Raw genomic sequence first — 14,094 nt, 5'->3', positions numbered from 1 at the left:
CGGACGCGAGTCTGCTGGTCGGTAGTATCTCCGCAAGATTGTGGTTTATTGATACAGTATTGGTGTGTCCATTGCATCCGAGCTAGTAGGATCCTTTTCAATATTGATTGTAAGGTTCTCGATTTGTCTATCTAGACTGAAGTTTCTAGTCATAGTCGCGTGTACGGGTATCCGATTCGCGAATCTGTTAAAGCTTTCCCACGTACACTAAAAAGTAAGAGATATGTGATACCTGACATACATTGCATGCGCCCATATCTCTTCTGCAAGACGCGAGATCCCACGGTAGGAGTCAGGGAGAAAGCTTGACCACAATTCGTCTTCACTACTCCATCGTAAATAATTTTACGCTGCAGAGCTTTGAACTACTAATAAAAGTATCCTGCAAAATCTCCCATGTGGAGAAGATCGCTTAGTCCATCGATTTTATATATATTCCCATCAATATTATATTTAAGATTGACCAAAAAGAGCGTTCCTACCGTCAGGGAGGGCCGATCGATTACGACAACGAAGTGGAACTTGCATTATAGGAGTAAATGACAGGATCAGAGCAGGCTGAATCCGGTTTTATCAATTGAGTGACCACTACTGTAGATTTCATTGTCAAATATTGCATATTTGTATAATATACATCCGATAACCTGTTCTCTATCCAGCACCATCCTACTCTTTTGTGCGACACATGCAGTACAGTAGGTTCTACTCCGAACGTCATAAAACCCTAGCGGCCCTTCGAATGCTTCATCGGAAGAGGAAGCGTAGCAAGAGCGGATTATGATACGTAATAGATCGACATGGAGGAAGCAATACTGTACTTATGTTGATCATGAGATAGAACGTGAACATGCAGTCTCCACCTCCCAGCATGCTTGGTGCTCTAGTTGAGTGTCAATACAATTGGGTATAGATAGACGCACGGGCCGGCCCGCCTGAACACACAATCTACAATCCAAGTATGGAGAAACAGCTGCCATCAGACAAAATTGAGCCAAATTAACCACATTAATAGGTAGTGTAATTTTGGCTAGCCAGAAGTCCCATGGAGATCACGCAGTTGGGACTCTGAGAGATACAGATCTCAATGCGGAAGCCTTTGAATCTCGTAATTGTGCTCTGCATACTCTTCCGTTCTTCAGCTCCACAAAAGGCCCCACAACAGCGCTTAGAGCCAAAATGCCGTCATTATGTCCCAACAGGACGAGTGATTGTCAGACTACAGTAAGTGGTGCAGGATGTTGTTGCTTAATACCAAGCAACACGACTGAAGATCGGCAATTGAGTTCTACACCGCCGGTCCCTGCGCAGATGATTGGAAATCGGTAATTTGAGGGCTATATACTGTAATTCTGATCTTGAAATGTTCTCATGACATCATATTGCTCAGCCATTGCAGGACAGCAGGTCAATTCACTCACGATAGCACTCTAATGCAAAATCAGCTTTCGATCTGGAAAGAAATAAATGCGCTTGTGATTGCTTTCTTGTGTCATATGCGTCACTAGAGAGGTTGAAATCCCGCTGTGATAATACTAATTTTTTTTTCAGCTTAGTAGCTCATGTGTGTGTGCATTCAATCCCGCAAAGGGCTGTTCTGGCTTTCTTCACATTTCGTGTAAATTCTACATTTTTACATGGAGTCGTACCTGCACATTAGATCATAACGCAAATGGGGTACACAAAACGTGTATTATTTTGTAGATAACGATAAATATATTTGTCAATTTAAGACAGCCCATCGGAAAACGCCGGCTGCTTTGGCGCAGAAATTAGGCTAGCACAAACGCAACAGTATTGCTTCATGAGTCCTCATCATATGCCGGCAGATAATCCTCCCCTTCGAACAGCTCTACGAGATGGTACCTGCGATGGGCAGTGCACAGCATAATCCACCCATTGACAAATGTTCGCACAGTCTCCAGTAGGTCACTGTCTTTTTCCAAAGTTCGACATGCAGAGTCCATAGCCTAACAACCTATTAGCATTCATGGATCTTACTGTCGTAGCTATCGCTAGGTATTCGGCTTCTATGTTGGGGGCGGGGGGATACCTTAGGAGCATAGCCAACCAGATGTCTTAAAACATCCAAATGAGACATATCATGTGTTTCAGCAAAGTTGGCCACGAAGTTGCCCTTTTCCTGTCTGATAACGAATTCCTTGTAGTAGGACAAAATGTCGTTTGTAAAATCAATGAAGACGACAAGCTCCTGTATAGCTGGAAAATACTGCATGAGGTAGGTCTCTTCCGGGAATATGGCTTTAGGCCACATCATAGACACTAGAATCTCAGCAGCGCCCACTTTGGTGCGTAGAAACATAGGCATTAAGCGTGCAGTGGAAGGGAAGTTAAATTCCGATTGCTCCATCTCATGCTCGATGATACGACCGTTGACGTAGTCAAACAGTGACTTGATGATGGTAGAATGGCAGTAGGGCCCGTAGTAACGGGATAGATAGCGTAGGTGCGTGTCGAAGTTGGCGAGCAAGGGGTGCTTGTGGCCATTGTTGAGAAGAAAGCTATGAATATCAATTATCAATCATTACGTAGGGCTTTAGCGAGAGAAAGTATTGGCCGGTGCTCACTTTTGACAAAAACATCGCAGGTCTTCCATGAAGTACTCGGCGATATCGTCCACCAAAAACATATAGAGTATTTGCACGGCACAAAGAACCTTGTTCTCAAATGGTAGATTGGTGTATGCCTGGTGCGTTAGAGTAACGGACAATTTGAGCGCCTTCTGAACACATTCCTCGGTCTTTGCGCCCATGGTCAAGCTCTTGAAATATGTCCACACGGCAGACTCGAGCTCGCAGTCTTTGATGAAGGGAAGACTGCGATCAAATTTCACAGTATCGAGGAATTTTCTGATCAGTGACTTCACGACCTCAGCATGTGCGGTGCCGTTTGTCTCCAAGCCGTGGTACGCAAAAGTACTTTCCGCTTCGATAGAGTTCATTTTCGAGGTTTTTTTGGTGATAATGTTGTAGATTAACTGGATGGTTGCGTCTATAGCATGATCAAAAGGACTTTATATATCTTCATAATCGCGTAGAGGATACATGAACGACGTAATCTCAAACAAAACTCATCAAAAAATCCATCATCGTGCTTGATACATCTAACGCCACAAATATCTGATAGATCATTAGGAAAGTCTAATAAGATATGCAGCATGTTAGTTTCGTTACTTAGTTTTGAATATTCAGTTATGCATAATGACAAAGATCAGACGTACCTATGCAGATCTGGAATTGCAAGCCTGACCTCTACATGATACGATCTTCTAATCAGCTGCCCTAGCTTCTTGTTTGATCTTTCTTGATGAGAACAGAATTTCAACACGCGGTGAAGGGTGATCAAATCTGTACAATCTCAAGCACCGTGCCATCATACTTGGCGCAATTTAGTTGTCTGTGCGTGGAATGCCTACAGGGTATTTTTGAGTACATGGTAGCTCGCAAGCTTCCCGTGTCATATCTTGGTGTGTTACACTACATTGAACTATGTACGCACCTATTTTGATCGGCACAATGCAACAAGAAAACAAAATTCACTTAAAACTTGAAATATACACCGACGAGTACTTTGCACACGTCATCCGAATCAATAGCAGACGCAATATGAAGTAGTGGCTCGTACCGATGCTCTAGTATGTAGACCTGCCCCCCAGTCGTCAACAGAAGATGATTTCTGCTTTTCCCAGGCCCCTCAGAGAACAAAATGATATCATCATCACTGGGTGACGAATTCGACTACATTATCATCGGTGCCGGCATTGGAGGCCTTGTCGTTGCATCCAGGCTGAGTGAAGATGACACTAAAAGCATTCTTCTGATCGAGGCCGGTCCCGATTGTGCAGGAGATCCACGAGTTGAGATACCAGGCCTGGTGACAACCTTGTATGGGGATGACAAACTGGACTGGGGATTTATGAGCGAGCCTCAACTGGAAGTCAATGGCCGGCAAATCCCCCAACCGCGAGGACGCATGTTAGGCGGGTCATCTGGGCTCAACTTTTCCATGATCATGTATCCCTCGGATCAGGACTTTGAAGCCTGGCAGAAACTAGGAAACGAACTATGGAGTGCAGAGACTATGGCTCCTTATGTACGGAAGTTCCACAGATATAAACCTCCAGATCAAGTTATTATCGATCAATTGGGGTTGGATGGTTATCTAGATCCTAGCAAGCAGGGATGCAGTGGTCTGTTGCCGGTCTCTTTCCCATCCACGTACGGTATATTCAACCGTGCTTGGAATGAGACTTTTGCAAGACTCGGCTGGCAAAACTCGGATGACCCAATTCTGGAGTCTAAAATGGGCGGATTTACATGCCCCTTGTCTGTGAACCCTGAAGTTTCAACCCGCGGATCGGCCAACGCGTATCGTATAGAGCGAGCTAATTTGTTGTTGCTCACGGAAACAAGAGCTGAACGCATTATTTTTGCCTCGGAAGACAAGTCCAATGGGCAGCGCATTGCAACAGGTGTCCAAATAGCTGGTGTCGGTGGACGAAAGTTAGTCTCGGCGAGGAAAGAAGTGATCCTCTGTGCGGGCAGCCTGCAGTCTCCTCAACTGCTTGAGATTTCAGGAATTGGGAATGCAGAACTCTTGCAGAAACATAACATTCCCGTTATTGTGAACTTGCCCGGTGTTGGAGAAAACCTGCAAGATCATTGTATCTCATCGATCAGCTACAAAGTCAATGATGACCAGGTCTCAGGAGACATCCTGCGGGATCCGCGCGTCGCGCAATCTGCTATGGAGTTGTATCAGAAGACCAAGACGGGACCTATGGTCGGCATGCCTATCAGTGTGGCGTATCTTCCCCTTGTAGACGGCTGTCAACGTGCATCAGCGGAAGATCGTCGTCACATAATCAATGCACACCAAAGTGCGCCGACGCCGCACAACAGCATTTCTTTGGGCACACAAACCCAGAATACCATTATCTCCTCGATGCTTCGGGATAGCGCAGAGGCTGCCGCTGAATACATCTTTCTCCCACTCCAACTACACGCCAACCGCGGTGCGACAAGCATGGCAGATCTGTTCGAAAAGAAGGCCGACGGAAACTATATTAGCATTCTAGCTATGTTGTCTCATCCATTTTCTCGGGGAACCGTTCATATAAATTCAGCGAATATTGACGATAAGCCCGTCTTCGATCCAGGATACCTCAGCCATCCATTGGATTTGGACATTCTCGCGCGTCACACACAGTTTATTGAACAGATCGTGCGGACGGAGCCGTTTCAGTCACTCATCCAGCCAGATGTCCGGATTCCGGATATAATTACAAGTCCGAATTTATCATCAAATCTGGAGGTTGCCAAGTGTGTGGTGAAAGACCGACTCCTTTCATGCTTTCACCCTGCAGTTACCTGCTCTATGATGCCTGTTGAACTAGGAGGAGTAGTGAATGATCAGCTCAAGGTGCATGGCACGAGCAATCTGCGAGTGGTTGATGCTAGTATTTTTCCAATAGAGCCGAGTGGCAATATTCAGGCGACTATTTATGCAGTCGCCGAGAGAGCGGCAGATCTCATTCAAGGCAAATGATATATTCGAGGAAGGGGCTTTCTATATACTACTACCTAGTCATGACTCGACTTAGTTACTCAATAAACCATGCGGTATAGGCGAATTTGATTTCCGAAACGTTGGCTTGACTTTTTTTCAAAAATAATTGTCATAATTTCATTATTATCTTAATGAGGACATCGATGTCTGGGGCAGTATCATTGGCTTTTACCCCCTCTTACTCTACTTGTGTCTTTTCCTAAGTCTGATCCAGTACATACGACCACAGGGTGTGGAGAACAGGGCTTCCCGTCCGCTCAGCCGTACTTAAGCCACACGCCGGTAAGTTAGTAGTTAGGTGGGTGACCACTAGCGAATCCTTACTGTTGTATGTTTTTTTTTGGTGGCTCAAATTGTTCTCACTCTGTTTGTTTTTGGCTTCAAGCTCCGTGTGCCAAATTATATGGGATGTCTGAGTGTACTCGATTCCGCCCACCTACACTGTTCACAACAATAATCGAGGATTTGCGTCACACCATGTCCTCGAGCACAAACACTGCAGGCCAAGGCAAGACCAAAATTGACGACGTTTCGGTCTACGGAGTTGAGAAGAGCCGTCAGCTGTCCTCGTGTAAGAACTGGTCTGGAACTTCGATGGCAACGGCCATTTCCGTATCGATAGACATCCGTTGGGCAAGCTCCCAGTGGATATGATGGTCTAGTGAGTGTTGGCATGAATAATCAATTCGTTCATACAGCTTATTTATGTGGAAAGTCTGTTGAGATTTATGGTGGCCGGCCATGGTTTATGCCATGAATGAGCCATGACGGCAACCGCAGTGATTCATCACCTGGGAAATCTAATCAGGACTAGCTTAAGGCAGAGTTTTCTGGTATATAAGGAGATTCTCACACAAATGAGAATCTCCAGACTTAAACACCTCGGTAATATATTGTTAGATTATCTATATTGTACGGTCGTACCGGTCATCATTCCTACTTGCATCGTAGCCTTTTAACCAAGTCAACGCTCGGGAGCGTTGTATAAAATATATATTTGACCATTGTTGGCCTTACTCACGTATTTTCATTTTCGCAACAGGCAGACACAGATACAAAGCTTCGTTGTCTATTTTTAATATATTGCGTAAAAGAATGCGTAGGTTGAAACCACGAAGAATAAAACGTGGCCGATAACACGTATTGTCTCAGGTACAGCAGCGTGTGTTTTCAACACAAAGCGACTGAATCACTCAGTGTTTCGGAGGGTGGAGAGCAGATTGCATACTTGTTACCCCACTAGCTCTGCAGCACTTATTTTCGACATGAGATATTCAAGGTCCAATCCGATTCAAAGGTATTGGAGCAGTTTTCACACACCTAGGCATCAGAATAAAGTTGGAGGCAAAATCCACATGGGTTTTCAGCCGCACCGGTGGCTGTCCCGGTGACTTGGTCAAGGTCCATCTGAACCTCTATCTATGAAATCCGATACAATACGGAGTACAAGGGAGATCATACCTCACCATTTGATCACATGTAAAGTTGACTCCTGGCTTGAAAGTAAAATACCAATCCCTCCAAACATTCCAGCTGAAACTGTAGCATTCCTCACATGGCGAGTCTAGCTTCTAGAAAAAATATTAAGTAGGCAACCAAATAAAACATCCGGTACCCCTTGCATCCTATCACCGCAACAAGCCACATAAGCCTTGATCTGCCAAGGAAAGATTTCCAAACATTTTTACTAATTTTATCGAAGTCTTTGATCCTAGCTGACGAATACAGGATGTACGTGTCCAGGGTACCACATTTCAGCCACGTGACAGCCACTGAGTCATTTACAGTGGGTAATGATAGCATAATCAGAATTACAAAGAAACAAGCCACAGATGCAATCAACGTTCATCAATGACCAATGTGAAGCAACAGAAAAACTCTTCCACTACCACCATGCAGCCAAACTGAAACGGGAAGAAAAAAAAAGCCATCCTAGTGTAAAAGAAACAGGAAAACCTAGCTACGGCGATACCCGGAGGCCGATAGTCCGGCACGAAAATAGCAGGCTTCCAGAAGCCCGAAAACGACCGCACCAAACCAAAAGAGGAAAGGCCTGAGCCACTAATTCACCCCCTTCTGGAATGGACTGGAAATGACCATTACATGCAGAGGCACACCTGCGGTCAAAAATACGCTAACAAGGCTAAACCGGCAACGGAGAACAGCGTAACGGCAATACCGAGTACGTGGCTGTGCACCTGACACTAGCACCAATGAAAGACACTGAAAATTCTTTCCTTGCATTAGGCCATTTCTAAATATGAGATTTCAGTCGCGCTAGTTGGTCTGTAGGGCTCGTTCATGCTGCCCGAGAACCCTTCCCAGCTGATTAAAGTGCTGACACTTTTTTTGGTCGGGATTGCTTGCCGATGGGAAAATTTTTCTCATGCAGGGATACTGTTTTGGTAACGGGCTGAGAGTGTGTTGTTCGTGTTGTGCTGTCTTGATGTAGAAGGTCGCTAATTCTTGTTAGATTTGGGAAGGTGTCTTACACACCATGTCTATGTATGTACTGCGGCCGCGCTTGGTTTCTCCGTTTATACTCCATTTTGATCTAATCTACGTGGGCCGGACACTTGGATCAGCTGGTGCTGGCGCTCAACTTGCCACCCCCAGACTTTGGATCAACCCGAGAAGCCCGAGCAGCCACATTTTCTACTTTACACTTTTTGGGGGGTTTAGGCAGCTTGTTTTTTTTTTTGGCAAGTGAACTAGACGCCAAGATCTCGGATCTAAGAGTAGGCTGCAGAAGTGCAGAATCCGGAGATGGGGCCAGAGTGTTCGGTAGACACGGCACACCCCCGGACCCGTCTCGGCCTGTCCAGACCGGGGTTAGAGGCTTACCCGAGAACGTGCCGATTCTCAACATTTGGTCACATGGGTTTTAGTAAGATGTTGGTCTGCAGTAGTGTCTTATTTCGTTACTTGCAAATGAACGTTCAGGTGAAAGAATCGGGATTTGCCACCCATTCGCGTGCTCGGCTCGGAGCCCCTCGATCCGATCTGATATTCATTTAGGGTCAAAGCCATATGCACGGTCGGAGCATGACAGCGCTAGTAGAAAATTTTCGAGTCTGACCTGCAGTACACCTTTTACACTTTGCACGGCTAACAGTTCCGCGTGGCAGAGGGATCTGATCTACAGGGAAAATTCTATCCCCTGCACATTTCGAATCACTTGCCCGTTTCAGTTTAATTTATTTACACGGGACTTGATTTGTGTTTATTGTTTTTGTTATTTTTATTCTTTATACCTAGTAATCAGATACTGTATACAGTACATGAGTCGAGGACTTTTAGTGCATCATTAGTCACATATGAGTCGATTGACCATGTGACCACTCCAGTCCCAAAATGGGAGATTCCCGCCGAGCCTATTGCGAGCTAGAGACAAGCGCTTACCATCAAACTGCAGTCAATGTGCAGCTAAGATAACTTGAAAGTATCGCGAAGATTGTGGGGTGACTCAAGATCGAGTCAGCTGGTCAACGAACCATGGACTGCATTGTCCGACTCGACGCTATCATGCCATGGTCAGCTGACTCGACGGCCGAGAAGTCTCATCGGAACCCGCCGATTGGAGACATCTCAAGACAATGACTTGAGTCACAGCCACACTCAACCGAGTCTTGAGATTCGATCGACAGTGGTTGGGTGAGCGCATACACGTACATGCCAATGCTAGCTACTCCATGTGGGAATGCTATACCGTTGGGGCGGCGGTCCCGAGCCAGTTCACACTAGCCACATTGAGTGGCTAGTGCAGGGATGAAAGAGACGCACACTATGCACGATACGAAGATACGAGAATACGAAGCCAGAGGGGGGGGGGAGTGTACACACAACTTTCCGATCGTCCACTAATCCATTAGGGTAATCGGCTACTAATGGCTACCAATCACTTCTGGCAGGTTCTGCTTGACTCACTGTTGGGCCGAATGTCAAGTCCCGACAAAACTAGGTGTGGCTCAGCCCTACAAATCCCTTCGGCCGACTCCACCCCCATTCCTCCTAGTCCTAATTTTGGCGCGGTCACCCGAGTCCTTGAGCTAGTTCTAGACAAGGGGAGGAAAAAAATAAAATAAAATTCTAAGCGAGCTTGGCCATGGTAACACTGTAGGTACTGTTTTACTACTCTCACATTGTCATGACCAAATACAACTACTATTGACTATGACTAAGTCTCTGTAACAATCCGAATAATCAATCCTAACAAATAATACGATGCGAATAATGCCACTGGCTGAATGTGGAGATGTGGCTTCCTCATGTAAGCCACGGAAGATCCCCAGATCAGTGGGACTCGGTATTGTATGTAATATTACCATTCTACTCTCGATTTGGCCTAGTGTCAGAAGCCTATACGGTATTTCGGTCACTCCGTTACCTATGTGAGGTCATGGCCTACTTATATCTCTTGTCTCTCCCTCTCTTTCATTACTCATACTTCCAACTCTTGATATCATATATTTTCTAACTTTCCTCCGGTCGAGTCATTACCCAGAACCAAACTCACCCACCACCCAGTACCATCCAACTCTACTACTCATCCATTCGATCAGCCTCCCGACGTTTCCAGACTCTTCGCTACCCCAAGTTTCGTCCCAAAGTCTCTTACAAACCCACACGGCAATTGATCAGGAAATCTTATTCGGATCTTGCGCCCTCGGATACATATAAAGCTCGCCTTCCCTGGTGGCAAACCCTCTGACGTCCCCCACCATAATGCTTATGTACCCACGTAAGGGTCTCATCACCGATCCATACACTTCGGAGGACATTATCATACAAGACGACCAGTACCCACCTGAATTCTATTCGGAGTTCAACTGTCAACGCTTGCAGTCGCCGTTCGAGTGCCACCCCAGTGTACAGCTTTCTCCGCCTTCTTCCGCGCCTTCCTCGCCTTCCTTCTCCTCTCCGACCTTCTCTATTCCATACCCGCAGACGTCGGACTCGCAGTCGTTTGGGGCTCCATCGATGACCCCAGCTTCTTCTTACAACCCGTCATTCGACATCCAGGGTTCCAATTCGCCTCACTATCTTCCTCAATACCCTCAACAATACTATACTCCAATGTTGGCGCAACAGCCTCTCGCCACCAACCAAGGGTGGGATAGCAACTTGCAGCTCCTGAGCCCTGCGCGCATTCCTTACGCCGGTGTGCAGAAGCGCACTTCGCCTCCATCGCCTGCCAACAACTTTCACCGTCGGTCCAACAGCTCTAACAAGCCGTTGCCCACGCCAGTGCAGACCCCGCTTCAAAATTCCTTCCTCGCGACACCCTTCCAGAACTTTGATCCGTCCACCCAGGATGGCCACACCGCTGATGCGGAGTCTGCGATGAGAAAGGCTATCATGGACCAGCAGAAGCAGTCACCGCCCCAGCAGCTGCAGAACGATTACTCCCTGGCTCCTTCGGTGTCAACTATGAGCCACAACTCACCAGTGACTCCCCAAACCAGCCTGGACGAGCTTGATGATGCAGCCAAGATGAATGGTGAGACCGGACTGATCAACCGATGGATGAACCAGTACTTACAAGCCGACGCAGAATACACCTCTAACGGCATGCCAATGGGAGTTCCCAAGCTGGACAGGACTATTTCCGATATCTACCAGGATGAGCTCTACAACCCAGCCATCATGGCTGCTCCCCAGATGAACAAGCAAATGGGTCAGAACCAGCTCAACCCGCGCAACTTTATCGCCGATCGCCTCCAGGCTGCCAACCAAGGACATATGTCTGCTCGCTCTCAGTCTCCTGTCAACCGACGGGACCGCTCGCCTTTCCGCCCATCTTCTCCCTTCGCGGGTGATATGGGTAACAACATGCAGCAGCCTCAAATGGCTACTAGTGTTCCCATGACACAGAATGCAATGCAGGGAATGAACCGGTCTCAACCCAACGCTACCGGAGATATCAAGACTATGTCCCCCAAGGACGCTGTGTTGGATTTCCAGGATGGCGAAGACTCAGATCTCCCAGCTCTATTCCCCTCCGGCATCCCGCAGGGAGACTTTAACTTGGGCGATGCTCTTGGTTTGCGTCGCGACAGCGGCTCAATGCGACCGATGGAAGCATTCCCTCAATACACAACCGCCATGTCGCAGCCTCAATTCGCATTCGCTCAACCCCCCAGCCACCGTCCATCGCACAACAACCTCCTGCAGCACACTCCTGATTTCCCATCTCTATCTGTGGAATCCAGTGAGACATCGCCACAGGCTCAGGTCAACCTGCCAATGGACATCCCCCGACCGAGCAACACCACCTCGGATGCCGGCACCTACACTTGCACTTATCATGGCTGCTCATTCCGCTTTGATTCTCCCTCTCGTCTACAGCGCCACAAGCGTGAAGCCCACCGGCAAACCACACCCGGTGGTCACCTCATCAGCCGCGACACCACACTACGCAATTCCCAAGCTGGCCCGCACCGGTGCGAGCGCATCAACCCATCCACGGGCAAAGCATGCAATTCAGTCTTCTCCCGACCCTACGATCTTACCCGACATGAACATACGATCCATACAGCGGGCAAGCAAAAGGTCCGCTGTCACATCTGTAACGAGGACAAGACATTCAGCCGAAACGATGCTCTGACAAGGCGTAAGTTACACCCGTTGATCCATTACATTCTTAAACTAATCATTAATTACAGACATGCGAGTGGTGCATCCTGAAATTGACTGGCCAGGCAAGCAGCGCAGGAGGAGAGATTGAGCGCGCCTTCTACGTCATGGTCCACCGGATCGGCATGCCGAACGTCATAGAGTGGACCCATTGCCCCACTTTGGGGCCCCTGCCAAATGCGGGGCACGTCATTATGACGTTGTGTATTCCTATTCTTTTTTTTTATGTGTACGATTTTACGAGTTTGCATGCGTTGCATTGGTGGTGTATATGCTTTACGCTACGATTATGGTCAAGGAAACGGATATATGGTGTTGACTGGTGTACATTGACTTTTTTGAGCCTAATAGGCTTTTCCTTTGGTTTTTGCTTTTGTTTTTCAAGCGCAGTACAGTTGCTGGTTCTCTTGTACTATAGTACATTTCTTTTTCAAAAAAAAAATTTGTACATTAGCTGGACATTGGGATTAATCAGAAATATATTCAATAACCAACTCCTCTACTCTCACATCGCTATTGGTTTCTTCGGTATTTGTTCATGTTGATCACGATCATCTGAAACACAGCAATCGGCCCTCTGCAGTATGAGATGGATGTTCGTCCATCCCTTGATTCACAAGTCCAAATTCTCTTGCCTACAGTACAGTAGCTAGGTTCTTTATCTCAGCCACAATACAGCACACGCATACCCTTGCGGGAAAGTAAGGTAACACAGCAGGTCACTACCCGCCTAAACGTAGTACAGTTACAAACAATATCCACAGATGTCATCAGTCATTAGAACCATCAAAATCGTATCATAATACTATCATAGCACCCACGTTCGCAAGGATAATACCCAGTTCTGGATGCAATTTCTCTCCACCTGATGGATCTCAAAGCTAATTCTTCATTCTACCTTGACTTGTACTGTACAGTACAGAAGCTTCTTGGCAAGAACATGGGCTTCTCGTGATCATAATTATTATATCATTCTCCAAGTTTTTCACTCAGTTTTACAAGTTATATTGCTCATGGATCTCACAATCAAGTCGAAACTTGGAAGCCTCTTAGAATTGGACATCGGACTTGTTGTCTCGTGCCAAGATCTCCATGTACATGTATGATCCCATCATTGCGTAGACACCCGATCGCGGACCCTGGTTCGCGGGATCTGTGAACCACTAACCGCAAGCCTAGGATTAGGGCTGATAAGATATGAGACAACTCCGCTTGAACTTGAACATGGTGTGAATGGTGGTGGTATCTTGGACAAGTATTTTGTTTAGATTTAACTTGGAACTGGTTCTTGTGATTGAGTTGTTCGATTTGGAAGTTTGTTGGTTTTGGCTGTTTTCGGCTGCGTGTTCTGTGTTGAAAGTTCACTGGTGCTCTAGTCCAACCACTGTCTTTTAAATATCAGTACCAATGTCAACCCTACCCTAATCCCAGCCCCGACTTTCATCCTTTCGATGGTTAGGTTTGGGTTTGATGCTGAGTGCGGGGTGGAGCTGGAGCTAGTGAGTACTTACCTCCGTACTGTACATGGGCAATAGAGAATCTAACTGTCAAGGTTTCGGATGTCAGTATCCTTGTTCCCAGGTTTAGTTTAAAGTGAATATGAAACTCAAAAGCGAGTGGTTACGTTTACGATGACCTGGTTCGAATTTATTATATTAATACAACATATTAAACCCCATCACGACGACAGTTATTATGATCCAATCTTGAAATCGACATCATTACCCTGAAACAAACATCCGATTTAGCAAATCGGATCAAGATCTGGGAGACTACTATACCCAGCAGTTTCCACGTACACATGTATAGTACAATGTACAAAGCTGGGAACCTACTGTAGACATGAACATGGAGTTGGACACGCGGAGTACT

General features: G+C 46.5%; 3 protein-coding genes across 3 annotated transcripts; 2 read left to right on the top strand and 1 right to left on the bottom strand.

Moving 5' to 3' along the window:
* Window positions 1–1,799: 1,799 nt before the first annotated feature.
* Window positions 1,800–2,959, bottom strand: N7511_003025 (terpenoid synthase; the record flags this gene model as incomplete). Its single annotated transcript, XM_057125450.1, has 3 exons — window positions 1,800–1,967; window positions 2,051–2,519; window positions 2,586–2,959. 3 exons carry the CDS (start codon window positions 2,957–2,959, stop codon window positions 1,800–1,802), a joined length of 1,011 nt encoding a protein of 336 aa, XP_056987609.1.
* Window positions 2,960–3,723: 764 nt separating this feature from the next.
* N7511_003024 (GMC family oxidoreductase) lies at window positions 3,724–5,565 on the top strand (the record flags this gene model as incomplete). Its single annotated transcript, XM_057125449.1, has 1 exon — window positions 3,724–5,565. One exon carries the CDS (start codon window positions 3,724–3,726, stop codon window positions 5,563–5,565), a length of 1,842 nt encoding a protein of 613 aa, XP_056987608.1.
* Window positions 5,566–10,311: 4,746 nt separating this feature from the next.
* On the top strand, window positions 10,312–12,339 carry N7511_003023 (stress-regulated transcription factor RPN4; the record flags this gene model as incomplete). The annotated part of the gene is made up of 2 exons (XM_057125448.1): window positions 10,312–12,199; window positions 12,252–12,339. 2 exons carry the CDS (start codon window positions 10,312–10,314, stop codon window positions 12,311–12,313), a joined length of 1,950 nt encoding a protein of 649 aa, XP_056987607.1. The 3' UTR covers window positions 12,314–12,339.
* Between the last annotated feature and the right edge of the window lie 1,755 nt (window positions 12,340–14,094).

The sequence above is a fragment of the Penicillium nucicola genome (genome assembly GCF_028828085.1).
Source record: "Penicillium nucicola strain IBT 29836 chromosome Unknown utg000002l, whole genome shotgun sequence".
Lineage (NCBI taxonomy): Eukaryota > Fungi > Ascomycota > Eurotiomycetes > Eurotiales > Aspergillaceae > Penicillium > Penicillium nucicola.
The sequence above is the reverse complement of the archived record's forward strand: the minus strand, read 5'-3'. Positions and strand labels throughout refer to the sequence as shown.